The 16,918-nt window shown below is 50.2% G+C and overlaps 1 protein-coding gene across 7 annotated transcripts in view; it reads right to left on the bottom strand.

The window, feature by feature from the left end:
* The window catches only part of GRAMD1B (GRAM domain containing 1B), a gene marked incomplete at its 5' end in the record, with an annotated part of 80,153 nt that overhangs the window by 56,958 nt on the left and 6,277 nt on the right, over nt 1–16,918 (bottom strand). For 5 of the 7 annotated variants that reach the window (XM_084275056.1, XM_084275059.1, XM_084275058.1 and 2 more), the window contains one exon: nt 13,847–13,924. In XM_084275056.1, the coding sequence (XP_084131182.1) occupies nt 13,847–13,924 (78 nt within the window). The remainder of the gene's footprint in view (nt 1–13,846; nt 13,925–16,918) is intronic. The other 2 variants (XM_084275061.1, XM_084275062.1) reach the window with 2 other exon arrangements.

The following is a 16,918-nucleotide window of genomic DNA, read 5'->3' as shown; positions in this document are numbered from 1 at the left end:
CTGGCAGCATTTAATATCTATCAGTGTTCTGCACTAGGCTGTTGTCTTTCTGCCCTTACCCCATACTTCTCCGTATGTGCTGCTGAATAAAAGCCAAGGAAATAATGCCTGAGCAAAAGCTCTGCAGTACTGTGAAGAGCCCTCTCCTGTGGCTTCCCTCATCCCTGCTCTTACAGCTCAGAAGAGGAACACATTCCCATCAAGGCAGAGCAAGGCAGTCAGGTGTTTGAATATAACCCCCCACATTCCCCCCCCCCAAAAGGTCTGAGGACTTTGCACACATGGACTTGCAGAGCAGGGAACAAGAACCTCTCAGTGTCAGGGGAATGAAAGGCAGTGTGCTGATTTATGGCCCTCATTGCCAGCAGGTGATTGCCTAGAGACTGATTCATGCTTTCCCAGGAAGCACGCTGCCTTCGTGTTGGCCCCATTTATGGTTTTTTTCCCCCTTTTACTCTCTAACAGCTTAACTGCTTTTCCCCTCAGCACTCAGCAAGGAGCAGAGACAAAACACTCAGGGCTCCTGCTTGTCTCAGGGCACGGTGTGAGTGAAGCTGTGAGGTGACACAGCCCCACGTCACAATGCCCAAGCAGACCCCTCCCAACCACGCAAAGAGCAAACAGCTCTCCAGTTCCACCCCCAGCTCTGCAGAGCCTCAGGATGAGGATGAACAATTAATTACCCTGGGATTAAAGCCACAGGCTACAAAAAGTAGTAAGGGCTGGAGCCTTCTGGTTTTCCTGTGTTAAATATGGGACCATTCTTTGGCATGTCAGGATGTGACGGGACTTGAGATACCCGGAAAGGTGCCCCAGCAGAAAGAGGAAGTGACAGCGTAACACAATGGAGAGCAGCCAGGGGAGGAAGTAACATCCTGACACTGCATCCCATGGATGCTTTCTGCATCATCTCAGGCTGAGGAAATACATCTGGTATTCTCCAAAGTTCTGTGCTAGGCCAAGGCCCGGGCAAAAGTTAAGCCAAAGGAGCAGCATCCCTTGGAGGCTCCAAACCAGCCATGAAGGGGCCAACCCAGACTTCCAAACCAGGGTGACATCAGAGTTTCAGCCAAGAACAGGGGGCCTACACATCAGCATGTGCCACAGTGTAAGCCTAACTCAGCCTGCACACAGATATGCTCTGCAGACACATCCCTTGCTGTGATGCCAAAGGCAGGCACATGGGCAGCCAGCTCACACCACAAACCAAACCATTTGCTCTCAAGACATAACCAGTGGCCAGGGCAAAGATCCATTCAGCCATGAGATCTCCCTGTGCTTCCCAGGTCTCTCTGGACCATGCTGAAGCCATGCATGGTGGTGGTGTGCATCTCCCATTTCTCCCTCACAAGCCCATCTGGATCCAGCCAGTCCCATCCCTACAGACTGGCAGTCTTGCAGCGTGCAGGGAAGTGGTGCCTACATCCCAGGAAGAGCAGGCAGCACAGGCATCAGAGAAGCCTCAGGGAACAGGGCAGAAGCATCTCTAAGCACAAAGAGCTTCCTTGCTTGGCACTCCCCCAAGAGCTTTTCCCAAAAAAAAGGAATAAGGCTGCCAAAAGGCACTTCACTCCCACCAGTGCCCAGAGCAGGAGAGCTGCCCCTAAAGCCCCCTTCTGCCTTCATGTTCTTGTACAGCAGCAAAGCAGGCTGCCAGCATGCCAGCTCCCAGACAAACCACCCCTGCTCCTCTCCCACCCAGCCCAAGTTTCTCCTACAGCCCCAACACCTCAAGATGTTCCCAAGTCACAGCAGAAAAGCAACATATAGAGGCCATGGCTGCAACGCCTCTTCCTCCCAGGCCCTGAATCCCAGCATGAACCCCAGCACTAGAACAACTCCCAGCATCAGGGAAAAACGTCAGGAGAAAACATCAAGGCTGAGAAACAAAGTAAGAAGTTGCCAAGCGAAACCACTTACGCACAGTGAGGCCGGCAGCATTTCCATCCTACCTTTGCTGTCGCCATATCAGACGTCTCCATGTTTTCTGCTTGGCCTATCAGCAAACAAGAGCAGTGAAGAAGGGAGGAGAGAGAAAGGGAAAGTCAAAAGAGGATGAAGAGAAGACAAACAACTTGACAGGAGGGTGAGAACAATGAGAAAGTCCTGAGTTTCCTCTCCTGCCCCCAGAAATAGACAGAAAAAGCACGTCAAGCAGAAGGTCCCAACTTTGACTGGAGTCTGACACAAGACCCAAATCATTGCCATTCCCTCCCCTGCTACGCCTCCTCCAATCCCTGCCCCTAACAATCCCCCAAAGGTGTAGTAGGATGCTGAGAGAGCATCCTCCTGCCTTCCTCCTAGAGCTCCTGCAGGGAGCAGGCAGGCATCCTGTCTCCCAGACATGCTTTTTCTGCCTTTTTGCTCTGTGGGAAGGGACAGTGACACAAAACCCCAACCTTTAGGAATGAGAAGAATGCAGGTGGGGTCTGGGCAGTGCAGGGGGGATGAAGGAGTGGTCAGAAAGGAGGAGGGCAGAAGGAAGGAAGGGGCAGCTTTAGAAAGAAGGGACTGAAAGGAGTCAGCCAGCCAGGCAGAGAAGCAACGGTGCACAGTAAGCATACCAGAGACAGAGCATCTAAAGGAGAGATTTACACGTGCAAGAGAAAAACCGCAAGGTGGAGGCCAGTCATCCGCACCCTACTGTGAACACTCACCTCAGAGTAACACTCAGAAGCAGGGGGACCTGACCTAGGCACCGTGTGGTGCACGCTCACAGCTCAGGCTGGAAATACCACATCATCACCTAAGGTAGCGCTTCTCCCAGCATCGGGAGGCATCCGTAGCTGCCGCGGCCCTGCCTGGCCCAGGCTGGCCCTGATTGGCGGAGCCGGGTGACTTCATGCCGCCTCATTCATCACCCAGCTTCTCCCTCGCTGGTCCTGCAGGCTCCTCCTGGCCTACTTTACTACAGTAAATCACTCCAGAGCCTATGAGCTGGCCAGCCCAGGGACTGGTCCTTGTATGCAGCGCCTCGGAGCGCTGTGCCGCTGGCAAACCAGACAGACATGAGCAATCCTGGCTGGGAGGGAGGGAAAAAAAAGACCCACCCCAAAGAACCACACTGCAGAGCTCAAATTAGAAGCCTCTGAGGGCTAGAAGCATCGCTGCTTGAAAGTGCTTATTCATACAACAGCACAGCAACGCTGTGCTCACAGGCACTGCAGTACAGCAGGCTGATACCAGGGGTGCTGGCAAGTAAACCACACTGTGCTGAGTGCTTCACACACACTGAAGGGCAGCTACACAGGCTCTGTGAGCCCATCACCCTGCTGCTCCCTTGCACACAGGCACTGAGGACCCACTGGTCTTTGTTTCTCTCGAGCACATCATGGGGCTGAATTATAGCAGGTGCTGCTATTGTGCAGATGCACAATGCAAGGGGTGCAGGAGGGCCCAGCAGCCCATGGACAAGCAGCACTCGGCACTCCAGCCACCTTTAGACAGGGGCACCAGAACACGGTGCACACAGAGATGCTCCTGCCAAGCCAGGCCCTGCCTCCACACACGGGGAATACATGTTTCCTGGCACGTGTGCCTGTCACAACACGTCCAGGCAGCCACTTGCTTACACATGAGAGCAGGCACCTCCACCATTTCACTCTGCACAAACACCCCAGCCTGATGCTTGCCAGGGACCTGGCACCTCACAGGGACACACACTTTTCAGTCTTGGACCACTGCTGGGGACATAACACAGCTCCACCCCACCTGATCCAGTGGGAAACACAGGAAAAATACTACCCCACTACACAGGTTACACTGGCTAGGAGAAAGATTGTCATCCTTGTTGCACACTAGATGGACCTCCAGATGCCTCCTGTGCTACAATACTTATGGCAGCAGTCCGGAAAGCAAACATAAGATAGGCACCATGTACAGATAGGCAAACAGCAGGCAAACACAGTCTGGACTCCCCAACCCCTCTGACAGAGCCACTCAAGTGCCCACTGCAGGATTACCTATGTAATTACCTATTATTCTTGCTACTGGCAATCACAGCAGCACAGTGGGGGGGGAAAAAACAACCCCCACAGCAGCCTCAGTGAAGGACCCTCAGCAGATCCTAAACCAGAGAACCAGCAAAGCCTGGCTCCACAGCTCAGGAAGAGCTGAATTTCCGTGCTGTGGTCTCCATACAGCAGAGACTGTCTGTAAGAGTTCCAGCAGCCTGCAAGCAGCTTGGGAGCTTAAGAGCAAACAGGAAACATCTCCTGAGGAAGTCCACTTTTTGGAAGGAGACAATCTGACACACATCAGGTCTGGGTGAGAATGTGTAGGAACAGCAATAGCCGTGTCAGCTCGGGGTCTGAGTGTGTAATCGTCCCCAGAGAGGTGTCTGAGGAATTAGAAAGCATCGCTGGCCCTCCAAACAGCCACACAATGTCACAATGCACAGCCCTTAGGGCATCCTCTATAGAGATCCATCACTGCAACTCCAGCATCACACTAACCAGAGAGCCTGCTCACCCCAGATGCACAGTAACCAGAGAATTCACGTTCTGAAGGACCCACCCACAGAGCAGCACCAGGGGGCTCAGGGGGCTCATTCCTTTAAAAAGGGTGCCTGACCTGCGGGCACAGAGTGCAACCTGTTACCTGAGAGGCACCGTTTCAAGCTGTAGCTTGATCCTCCTATGCAGACAAAGTGCCTGCTGGAGTTTGGGGAGCTCTGCAGCCCACCCTGTGCCTTTGAGACATGCCAAACAAAGCCTGTCAGCAGCAGAACTAGCAAAAGGCAGAAGCAAATCAGGAGGCGTTATGAGGAAAGAGAGCTGCTGTGAAGAATGCCAGAATGTAAGGAAGAAATAGTTTAACTCGTGTGCACCTTAGTGGACAGATTCCCCAGGAAAATGTGCCAGGTGAATAAGCTCCTGAATCCTTCCCAGAAAAATCAGCCTTCGGCAGCTCTACAGCCTCTGCTGCCCATCACATGCAATCACAGCGCCTGCAAGCTGGGGCACATATCTCCATTTCCCCAGGAATAAAACCCCAAACCCTCCCTTCTCGCTGCTGCAGCAGCTGGGAAGTCACATGAGACCTCCCTTCCAGAAGGAAAACCGGCATTTCTCAGTCCTGGCATCATGGGAGCTGTAGTCACACTGCACACAGAACAGAGTGCCTGGGAGCTGCTCTGAAGCTGTGCAAGCGCAGCGCTTGTCATGGAATGCAAGCGAGAACTGCCTGGAAGGGACAGCAGAGGACAGCACCACAACAGCAGCTTCAGCTCTCCTGATGGAGGAGAAGGGAGAGAAGCTCCCCTCCCTCAGAAGGGCCAAGAAAAGTAATTCCCTGATAGGGGCGTTGAAGAACAAAGAACACTGCTGTGGAAGGAGGAGGGTCAGCGTCAGAAGGATGGAGAGGCTGGGATGATTCAGACCCCTCCCATTTCTGTCTTGAGCAGGATTATGACAAGAGAGGGCTGCTGCTTTCTCAGTCTTTTGGCTCTTTCTCCTTATTGTATTGCATGTTTCAACTCAGCCTTCCATTTGCTTGACGTGGTGCAATCACCTTCCCCACCCCAGAAAGACTTACTCACTCTAAAAAGGGGCAGGCTGACAGCAGAAAGCTCCATGACTCACAGCACGCTTCTCAGAGGAGCTCCTCCTTGAGTTCAATTTGTCAGGGAATGAAAAGCCATCCTCCAATTTTTACTTTCCTTCGCAAGGAACTTGCGGTGAGAAGGCAATAAGACTTTATTAATTGGGCAGAAATAGGGCCTGATCACCTCCCTTTCAATTTAGGTGAAGATAGTCTGAAATAACCCATGGCCTGACATAAATCACACCACACTACAGACCTCAACAGAGGAAGATTTCCACTCCAGCCAATGCTGAACATCTGGCATGTCAGAGTACTTTAAAGGAATACCCAACAGTCAAGGTGCTGTGGATCCTTTTAACTTAAAAGCATTTCAAGTACACCACACTAAACCTTTATGTGTGATTCCAACAACATTAAGCCTTTGGGCCAGCACTGCCTCAGGCACAATCCATACAGATGCAAAGGTGACACACCAGAGAAGCAAAGCCATCTGTACCCATCTGGACCTGTGGGATGCCTAATGCAACATCCCATCCCAGGCAAAAAGCCCCAAAACCTGCAAGTTCCAATGTTTCAGACAAGTGGGTGAAAGCCAAGTAGAAGAACAGGCACCACAAGATTTTGGTTTTAACAACAAAAACCCCAGAGCAATGACTGCACACCAAGGAGCAGAGGAGGACAGTCCTGGAAGCCTTTATTTCTGAAGCCCAAGGCAGAAGCAAGCAGCTAAAAGCAGGGGATTCAGACAAAGGTCTCAGCACAAGCTTCCAGGGGCAGCAAGGCATTTCAGATGGGGGGAGAAAACCTCCCCACAGCCCAAGCCACTCGCTACCCTTCGCATATTCAAGGGGTCTTCTGGTGGCACTGGTGTTAGTTAGGGCAGAACAGAGGATGGCAGGCTACAGATGGGAATGCAATGCAGAGAGCCCCCATTTTCCCAAAGCTACACTTCACCAGGGATCCCAGAATAAACACCCCTAGTTTTAGGGGACTGATGTCGCACAAAGCAATAGCCTGCTCAAGCTCACAAAGAAGTCTGAGCATTCACACGCCTGAGCCTGAAGATTCTTTTCCAAAGTGAAAAGCACAGATTCTTTTCCAAAAGAGAAAAGAAAACCTTACCATGCTGGAAGCTTTGTTAGACCCACATCCACCAAGCCAGCCCTGGTTACATACAGCATGCCATTTAAACAGGAGGAAGGGGTTAGGGAGAGAGTGTTGGTACTGCGACTGCAGATTTGGGGCAGGGTTCTTAGGAGGGAAAGGAAAACAATCAGCAGAGAAAGCTCAAGGAAAAGTATTAGGTCAAACTTGCAAGAGAACAGGGAAAAAAAAAGCAGAGGGTCTCAAGGACAGACCTTGGGTAGTACCATTACACTGCCTGACCTTGCTATGATGCATGGCACACGCTGCCATCTTATCACCACAAGGCACAACAAACTCCACAGAGGCCAAGGAGGAAAGGGATGGGAAGGAAATCAAGGAGAGGGGAGAAGGGAAAGAACAAAGCAGAAGTCAGCGAGCACTCACACGGTTACAGTCATCTGCAGAAACAGGGGTGTCTGTCCAAGAGCCAACGTGCTCCCCAGCAACCTAAGGAAGCGTCACTTCGGCAGCAAAGGAGCTAAAGGCTGCTGGGTGGAGAGAGGGTGGAATCCCCCCTCGCCTGCACGCTCCCAGCAGGTTGTGGGGACAAGCAGCACGGAGCAGTGACCTCAGGATCCACCGTGGAAAGATGTGGAGCCACCATTGAGACAGGGCTAGGGTGGCTTTTATTGGTGTTACCCTCGTCACGGTGGTTTGGCCCCGGAGGGGAGCAGCAGTGACTAGGCTGCTGAGAAGGCAGAGTGATGGAGAAATCTCCAAAGAGCTCAGTCTGCGCAAGAGGCACTGGTCTCCCTTCTCTGCTCTCAGATTTCTTCCATCACAGGCTATTCAATTTTAAAGGCACAGCTGCTTTTACATCTCTGCCAGCTATGCTGCTCCTATGGGGTAAGGTGCAGGAACCCAACCAAATGTAAGAGGCCTCTGTTAAACAATTCAGTATGTACTTGGCATCACCATGTAACCCCCTCCTCCCTGCCCCATCTTGACTCTCCTTGTTTTGTATTACAGTTCATTTTGCATGCTGGGTGTTTCCCCATTTAGATGGCCAATTACAAAGTGTGAAGATGCCCATGTTTTCCAAAGTTAACAGTGCAGGAGCTCACACAGGCCCAAGATAGAGAGCACTAAGAGAGGGGAAGAGGCCTGATAAAACATTTGCAGGCTGACTGCAAAGCCAGGAACAAGCTGATTTACCAGGGACTTACACAAAGAGCAATCTGCACAACACATAGCAGCTATCTTACAAGAGTAGGAGGAGGTTTCACCAAGCACATCCAAAATAACTTGAAGTCCCAGATCAGATCTAAGTGCCCTTAGATCTGCACTGAGCAGCTGGGTTCTGCAAACAGCTGATGAGTGCAGAGTAACCAAGGGCCTGCAAAGGTCTCTGAAGGGCAGAGGCACACACCTTCAAGCTGAGAGAGTTATTCCTGCATCTTCTTTCACCATCACACCCCAGCTGGAATCTCAGGCGAAGCTGAGGCAGCAGCATCATAGGTCAACACCACTTTCTCCCCCGAAGCTTAGACATGTCAATCAGCATCCCTCAGCACATTCCACTTCCCTAAGCCACCCCTGTGAGCCAGGACTATGCACAGCAACACCAGCTCTGATTTAGACACACACCATGGTCCCAGATTCACAGAAAACTGGAGTTGGGAGAACTAGAAAAGTGTTGGGAAAATAACCCTTCTGTTATGCACCAGTCCTGTCTGTCAGTTTATCAGCTCAGGCAGGTTTTAACCTGCTTCCCGACCCAATACCTCTTCCCACCCAGTCACTGGAGTATTTCTCATCTTTTCTGTGCCCCCTGCACGTCAGACAAGTCACTGTAAGTCAGAAGATTTTGCTCCACCTCACCTCCAAGATTGAAAGGTGAAGCTTGAAACCCTTGAGCTCATCCTAATGATCGAGGCAGGTTAAAGTTGTACCAACTCCAGAGCTACCACCTTGATCAAGTCACACCACATGGGATGGAAGCAAGGAACAATGTACTACTTTTTGAGCTTTTTTTTGCAGCAGGATCACCAAGCACATTCACAACGTGACTCATCAGCACCTCGTGGTTTCCAATGAAATCTCAGTTAGAAGGCTCCCAGCATGAAGGAAGGTGGGTTTCTCTGACAGGGAAACAAAAGAAGCAGTGCCTACACGGTGTTCTTTTTGAGGAAACCCTGCACTGATTACTAGCATCCATCCATTGCTCCAAGTGTTATGAAGGAGTGATCAGAATCCCCAGACCCTTCAAGGTTTGGGCACATAAAATGAAACTGGAAGGCCAATACAAGCCCCTAGATGTGTCCCAGGCAGCTTAAAAAGGCATGCCCACCAGAAGGGATGTGTTCCCCACAGCTGACAGCACAAAGCCTGCTGACAAGGGGCAGGGATGCTTACATGCAGAACTGGAGACCTATGAAAGGGGATGGTTAATTACAGCACATCCCAGCCTCCTACCCACCTCTCTGCCACTTCCCCGCATGCTTCCAGAGAGCTGCTGTGATATCCTGAGAACCACAGTGCTCCCCAAGGACACAGAGCTGATGGGGTGACTAGTGAAGTGCAGGCACCCAGCTGAAGCTTCTGCTCTAGGGAGCAGGAAGGAAGGGCAAGGAGTCTGCCCCCTGCGCCTCAGACAGGCAGAAAGGACATGAAGCCGCCTCTTCGCCGCCTCCTCATGTTCCCCAGCATCACGAGCCGGTGACGCAGCCGTGTGAGGCCTGTCAGACCTCCTCTGCACTCAGCAATATGCCAGGCACGTTGGGCTTATCTCATCTTAACTACGACGAGTCCCACAGCGACAAAGCCGCTCCGGAGATAGAGGAGCCAGGTCTGAGGGCTGGGTTGCCCTGCTGCCACGGGCAGGCTACACCGTGCCTTCTCTTGCCAAGTCACACTCCTGATCCGTAGGAGAGTTCTCACACTGCTGGCTGTCTCAGGGCTAATGGCTTTTGGAAGGGAAGCAAGCAGGTAGCAGGCAGGCAGGTATCAGTTTGCTGTGACAGCTTGGAGCAGAGGGACAAATGTTAAGAATGATTTCTTTTCCACGAGGCTGGGCATTCATGCAATCTATTGCACTGGTTGTTTGCACAATAGCCACCCATGACATGAGCAACCAGACTCCTTTCACACCACCTCTGAAAACTTCCCTAAAGATGATGGATGCCTGATGCATCCATCTGCGAGGGACCAAAGCCACTCAGGGGGTTGACCAGCATTAGAGCCCTTCCTACCTACAGCTAGGACCATTGGAAAGAGCAGTGAGCTGATCCCCCAAATTTTACACTCTCTAGAAGGCAGCAGCTGGCTTATACTTAATCACTGCCTCTAAAACAGCATCCATTCCCTTTTACACCAGTAAGCTTTTCTCCATAGCACAGGAGGCCACGCTGCCTGGGCTGGCACAGCTCAGGTGACAGAGCTGCTGCGCTGTGTTCTTTGCAGCATCATCACATCCAGATGTAAAAACAAGGGTCCTTGGCTCTGTTAGCCCTTACCTTTCCCTTTGAACAACTGACCCAGCATTCAGGGAGAAGTTTTGCTCTCAGTTCTCACTTATCCTCAGCTGCCCCAAGCAGTGGAAGCTTCTGATGCTGTGGAGCAACCTTTGCTGTATCTTCACTTGCAGGGAAGCAGGGACAGAGTATGTCAGTGCCAGCATCTTTGCATTGATGGTAAAGGGACACGGGCTGGGAAGATGCAAGATAAGCAAGCCTTGGGTACATAACTATGGAATTTATCCTGACTTCTTACACCAAGGATGTAGCTTTTAGCACACTAAGCCTGACCTCCTTTCAGATCTTTACACAACTTCCCAGGAGCTCAAGCAGCAGACAGCATCTCTTCAGCTTGCCTGTGCCTGAAGTAGTTCCCCAGTCTCACAAGCTGACTTCTGTGAATTCTGATCCGTTATTTGATAAACTCTTATCAGCTTATGAAAAGAAAAGCAAGCTCTGCAGCCCTGGAACTATCAGAAGAAGTTCCTGTATAGGTTAAGGGTCTAATTTAACTGCAGCCAGGACATAGGACACAAACAGCTTAAAGCTAGTGGCTCTTCCTTATTGCCTCCATTTTGATAAGATCTCTACATAAATCATGGTATGACCTCTTGTAAACTGCCAGTTAGTTCCCCCATTTCCCTGTAGCCCATTGCTTCTGACCCTTGTGTTTCCCATGCTGCTGCCTCTTCACCAGTTTGTCATCTCCTCAGATTGGATCCCAGTCTACGGGATCCAGCTTAACTTGTACCCTTAAATTAAAAGCTGCTCAGCATCCCAAACCTGGTGTCTCAGTGTCACAACAAAGAGCAAGTCCTCAGATCAAGCAGAAACAGGCTTATGGACTTGGATTTCATCTAGATGAAAGCTGAAGGTAATTTGCTCATAACCTTGCCTTGTTAGAGTGATTATGGTGTCTGTTCTTCACACACATCCCACCCAAGTCTCTGGCTGCCTTCATCCCAACCTTACCTGCTCTTTGAATTACTTAAAGTGAAGCTGCTACTCTGAGCACAGTTATTCAGGCACTAAGTAGCTCAGCTCCACCTGTCTTGGTACTTACACAGCTGTGGTGTTTCAGCATCTGACCAGCTCTGACTTAAGTTGCCATTTTTTATGCAAAGTAAAAGAGATGCCCCTTGTTTCACATGTACCAACACAAAACAACTCACCCAGGCAATCAGAGCAGGGGACTGTGCCCTAACTTCACACAAAGCCTGACTCTTCCTGCCATGCCCCACTCACTTCTCCCCTCAGTGGCTCTGTCAATCACAGTTACACCTAAACCAGAACATCTGAATGGGCTCCCTCCCAGCACAAGGAACAAAGCACAACAGACACTTACATGACCTTGCAGAAGGAGAGCTTTTTCCTCAGAGAAGACACACGCAGATGGCAGACCTGCTTCACTGCCGTGCTGCAGGACACCCTCTCAGGGTGTGGGTTCTGGACCATGGCAGCACCTCCACAGACAGAATCACTAGGGAGTACCAAACACACCCTCTGGCAGCAGGGCAGAAGCCTCAGTCTTCACTGAAAGGCCCTGAGGGTTGGAGCGTGGTCCTTGGAAATCCATCACCATCTAACTCGACTGGCAGCACCCTGAGTACTGTATTTTACAGTAAGAGTAGGCAGTGAAGAGAGTGGCTGTGCCAGATTCCAGCCATCCTCAGCTGTGAGCATACTATTCTTCTCTTTGTTTATCCCAGAGTCACCTTAGCCACTCAGCACTCTTGTACTTTTGGCTCAGGGAGCTTCCTTCAGCACTTTCCCAGATGCACGGAGGTTGGTGCAGATCCTCAGTTGCTCTCTGCTCCGATCCTTCCAGCGCTGCACAGGCTCTGTCTGCCTGTGGTACACGAGGCAGGATGCCAAGAGAAGATGCACCTTTCAGCACACAAGGTATCTTCCTCTCCCCTCTTCTGCTGTACCCTGCTCAGCTTGTCACAGCTTCCAGGATGGATGACGCCTTGGGGAGGCACAGTTTTGGGGTGGTTTGGTTGGTTTAAGAGCTGCTGTACAGCAGTGAATTGGTCAAGTGAACAGAACTGCAGTAGGACTGTAACAGACACACAACTCCTGGCCTGTGGGAGAAGAGCCTTTTAGTAGTGGTCAGAAATACCACCACAAGAACAGCAAGACAGGCTCTCCTGATTCCATTTCCAGGAGCCCAGCAGAGTCAAGATAGCTCAGAAACCACCTTCAGTGCTGCTGATAAGAACAGTGAATAGGAAGCTCAAGGGTCCCGTTAGCCTTCTAATTCATACTGAGCTTTGCACCCTACAAGAAACTCAAACCATGCTTGAGTTATTTCTTGGTTAAACTTCACCTCCAGAAATCCCTCATCTGAGCATGCTTAACCCATGGAAACCCAGATCAATGGTCTAACCACATGCATCACAGAGGAAGCCCAGTTACAACCTAAGTTCCCATCTGCTCTGCTGCCAGATTCTTTCTCTCCTGGTTGCAAACACCACTCCCTGATAGTCAATTATGCCAGGATGGCTCCACAGCACCAGAGACCTGATAATTGGCACAAAACATACAGAGAAGGCTGGCTACAGCTCCCAAGTGCTACGTCTGAGCCAAACTCCCTTGGGATATTAATTAGCTCCTCAGGGTCAGGATGTTCTCTCAAGCGACTCAATTCCTCGGATGCCTCATCAGCTGCTGCTCAGTTCTTGCTCAATCCACTGCCCTTTGACATCACAGCCAAGAACCAAGTTCAGTGAGCTTTTGCCCTATTACACTGTTGGTAAGGAAGACCTCTGAGCTCAGAGATGGCTTATGTGGAGTCACTGAACAGACCCACATCTGCTACACAGCAGCACAAAGGAAGCGGTTCCCAAATCTTGGCACATGCTTCCCACAGGCTCTCTCTAACCTACACCACAAGTATAACACAATTCCACTGTGCAACAGTGACAAAATCAAGGGGATTTCAGAAACCAAAGCCCAGGTATAACGCTGTACCCAGGGACATGAGCAGGGAAAGAGAGCTGCAGGAGTTGGTCCAGGGTAGAAAGGTGGTAGTAGCCAAGAGCTCGCTTTACGCACAGTAAAAGTCAAGCAGAATCAGGCTCAAAAGATAAACTACAAGATACAGCAGAACTCTTAACCATGTGGCTCTGAGCAAAGCAACAACAATAAATCACACACAGAAATAAGCGTTTTTCAACAGCTTTTGTGCCAGTGCTGCAATTCAAAGAGGTCATTAATCAGCCCTGAAGTACAACCACCTGAAGTTACTCCTGCAGCTTCAGAGCAGTTCTCCCACAGCTGCTACACAGGGGCTCCAGGTACCACAGGACCACAGCACATCAGAAGCTGAACACAACAGCTAAGCCCAGTATTGCCTTTGCTGAGGGCAAGGGCCACATATGACACTTCACTTGTGTATTTGAGCTGTTAATGATCAATGCACAGCAAGCCTGGTGAAGCTAACAACACCAGCTAGTGTTGGGGAACCAGCCTCAAGAGAAAAACACAGGCTGCCTCAGGAGTTCTGGGATGTTTGTCCTACAAGTTCTACTCAAGTGGATGAACGACACATCTTTTGAGACATTGATAAGACTGATGTAAAATCACTTGAACAACTCTCGAGCGATATGGGGGGAAAGGAGGACCTCAGCCAGCCCAGGCCATGTAATCCCACTGAGTGGTTCCAGGAGTTCCTCCTGTCCAGCCATCACCAGCCTTACCTGTCCTCACGCATATGAGGGCTCAAGAATCGGGAGGAGTCATCATCGTGGCTGCTCTGCTGGCTGCTCTGCTGGCTGCTGCAAGAGACAACAGGGAAACAGGAGCCATTAGACAGATTCGCTTGCACCCCAGTGAAACACTCTAGTTTAGAGCCAGGACAAGAAAAACACAGAGCTCACACTTCATACTTGGGGTGCAAAGAGAAAGCAGCAGGAGACACTGAGTTCATGTCTGATTTGAAGCCTCTTAACCTCACCCAGGGAGGCTTTCCTCAGAGCTCTCCAAACCACAGCACACGCCGCCTGTACAGCGTGTCCATCACTCCGTCCCAGAGCAGTGCTGCACAACAGAACCATTCCAACACCAGGCTGCTGCACACCCCTGGCAGCAGCAGAGGTCCCACGCAGAACTTGTGCTGGGAGATGTGTGCCGAGCCCACAAGATGTCACTCTCCCTCTGCACATACACACTCCGGAGCCGATCACTGTTTGCCCTGCACATCTACTGAACAGAGCTGGCCTTACACCCTCCTGGCAGCCACCACCCGCCCAGGGACTCACAAGGGATCCAGCTCCTCCTTTCTATAGTTTCACTTATTCACAAGAGCTTTTCTTCTGATTCTACCTTCAGGTGACAGCCTGCAGCACAGAGAGTGGATGTTCTGGGCCAGCTTTAACCTGTTCTGCTTGGGTATCACCGGCTATGAAGTCCTGGCGACACAGCTTGGGCACCAGCTGGGTGCTGGGGCACAGGGTGCACTTGCCCAAGCACACAGGCTGTGTTGAAAACACTGTGGCTTCACTGCTGGCAGCACTTAAGCTGCTGAAATGAAACTAGTTCAGATACACACACCTGCAGTCACAGCTACTGCACTCTGCACATCACACAGCCCAGAGACAACTGCAGTATCAAGAGACCAAACTCATCATTCTGAAAAGCAGCAACCCTCAGTCAGCAACATCTGGTTTTGGGGGAAAGCACCGTACCAGAACACAGCAACAGGACCTTTCTGTGAGGTCTGCTTGGTCGGTTGGGGTTTGGTTTTTTTACCCACCCTTGATCTATTGAACCACTGTGAAGATCCCATCTCTTGGACAAAAACACTTGCTTCTGCTGTGCAGGAAACACTCCCTAACTTCTCCCTCTTGAAATTCAGTTCTGAAAAACACTAGTGAGTATCTTGCCTTCCCTAGGTGTGCTCTGGACTTGCATGAAGGAGTTACAGCTGTTCTTACCTACACCTGCTTACCTTTACAGCTCAGCTAACAAAAGGATATGTCAAATGGTGGTAAGTGTATTGATTTGAATAAATTAACTCCCATGAAAAAAAGATTTCTCTTACCACCACAGAACATTAACAGAGAAGAATAGCTGAAAAGCTTTCTTCAAAATGTTTTCTTCATACTTCCAAGGAGTGACAACATACAGCCAAGCAAGCACAGGAAAAACAAGAACCATTAGTTACCTCAGTGGCGGATAACATCACACTGATACTAAACAGCATTTATTCAGCATATCTGTAAGGATTTCCAGCATGTGCCCTGCACAGGAGCCACAGACACACATCCTATGTGGGACCACCAGTCCCACAGAGCCCCCTTTGCTTCTTCCCCCATTGCGTGCTGCAGAGTTTCAGCATCACAGCCAGGACAGGTAAGCATTTTCCCAAGAGCCTCTCAGCAAGGGGGCAGATTTCATTTCCTGCTCCTACACCCACATACTTAGTCATACTTAAGCATCTCCCTGTAGAAAGGATAATCAGAGAATAAGAACCCTGTACTGGCTTCAAGCTGTAAATCAACAGCTGGGGTAAGCTGTTTAGGTACCCTACAAAGGCAAAAAAACCCCTCACCAATCTTTTCTGTACTTCTGAGCTTAATTATGGCCCAGCCAACTGGTTTGCAGAGAGCACAGAAGGAACCGCATTTTCTCTCCTAATTCAAAGGAATTTGCACCCTTTTGATATGGTAAAGGGCAGCAGGGGCTATTCCTATAAATACTTGTATCATAAGTAAACCTCCCACAAAGCTCTGACATTCCTGTTCAGATCAAGCAGATACCAAGAGAGAACCCTGGACATATCCCACTCCAACAACACATACCCCATCCCAAGAACAGCCCTTGCAGTGCTGGCCAACCCCTGTCAAAGTTCACAGGATGAACCTCAGACCTCTCTGTGCTCACCCACGAATCATTAAGTTCAGAAAGTCCTTCAAGTCAAGGTTTAATATTCCATGGAGTGCAGATGTTGTGACACGCTGTGATACACCACCTCACCCCCTTGGCACCACAGACCACAAGATCACAAGCAACTGGGACCAGGAGAAATTCCTTTTCACCTACTTGCTGCTGACATGAGCTCTGTTTCACTGCAACACATGGCACATCGAAGCCTCGCAAAAGCCTGTGAGCTTTTCACACAAAGAAAGTAATTCCAACACTGAATATTAGATGGTGCAGCTGTTACATTCCCTAAACCCAAGAGAAGAAATGCAGAGCCTGCTGCTGTACTACAGCAGTCTCCCAGTCCCTACTGCAAGCCCAGAAGCAAGCTGGAGAGGGATGTTTCCATAGGCATCTATCAATTTAAGGCTTATACCCTGTGGTTTTTCCTCAGTTCTCATGTAAATTTACATGACTCATTGCATTTCTCCCTACTTTAGGAAATGATTAAGAGTTTTACACACAGGTTGACCGTGCCTTTTAACAATTAACAGTGGGAGTGTGCTCCCACCGTCCCTCCATCTCACTGCTCCCAGTTTGCCCAGGCAGCCACACTACAAAGGCACATTCCTCTACTGACTGAAAGCCAGGCATTCTGATCACACCCCACTGGGAATCTGGAGATGAAAATAACCCATTTTGCACTATTGGCAAGAATCCCATACACTGAAGTATAACACTAAGTTTAGCAGTGGGGGGTGGTCTCCATTTTTTTCAGCAGCAGTGTATCCTGACAGGTGTCTAAAGAAAAACAGATCCCCAAATGCCTTCAAAAATCAAACCTGCATGCAGTGTTCTGTTTCATATCTTAACTGTATCAGCTCTGTTCCCAGTTCGGCTTCCCCAAC

Source organism: Gallinula chloropus (assembly GCF_964237585.1).
Source record: "Gallinula chloropus genome assembly, chromosome: 24".
NCBI classification, from domain to species: domain Eukaryota; kingdom Metazoa; phylum Chordata; class Aves; order Gruiformes; family Rallidae; genus Gallinula; species Gallinula chloropus.
The sequence above is the reverse complement of the archived record's forward strand: the minus strand, read 5'-3'. Positions and strand labels throughout refer to the sequence as shown.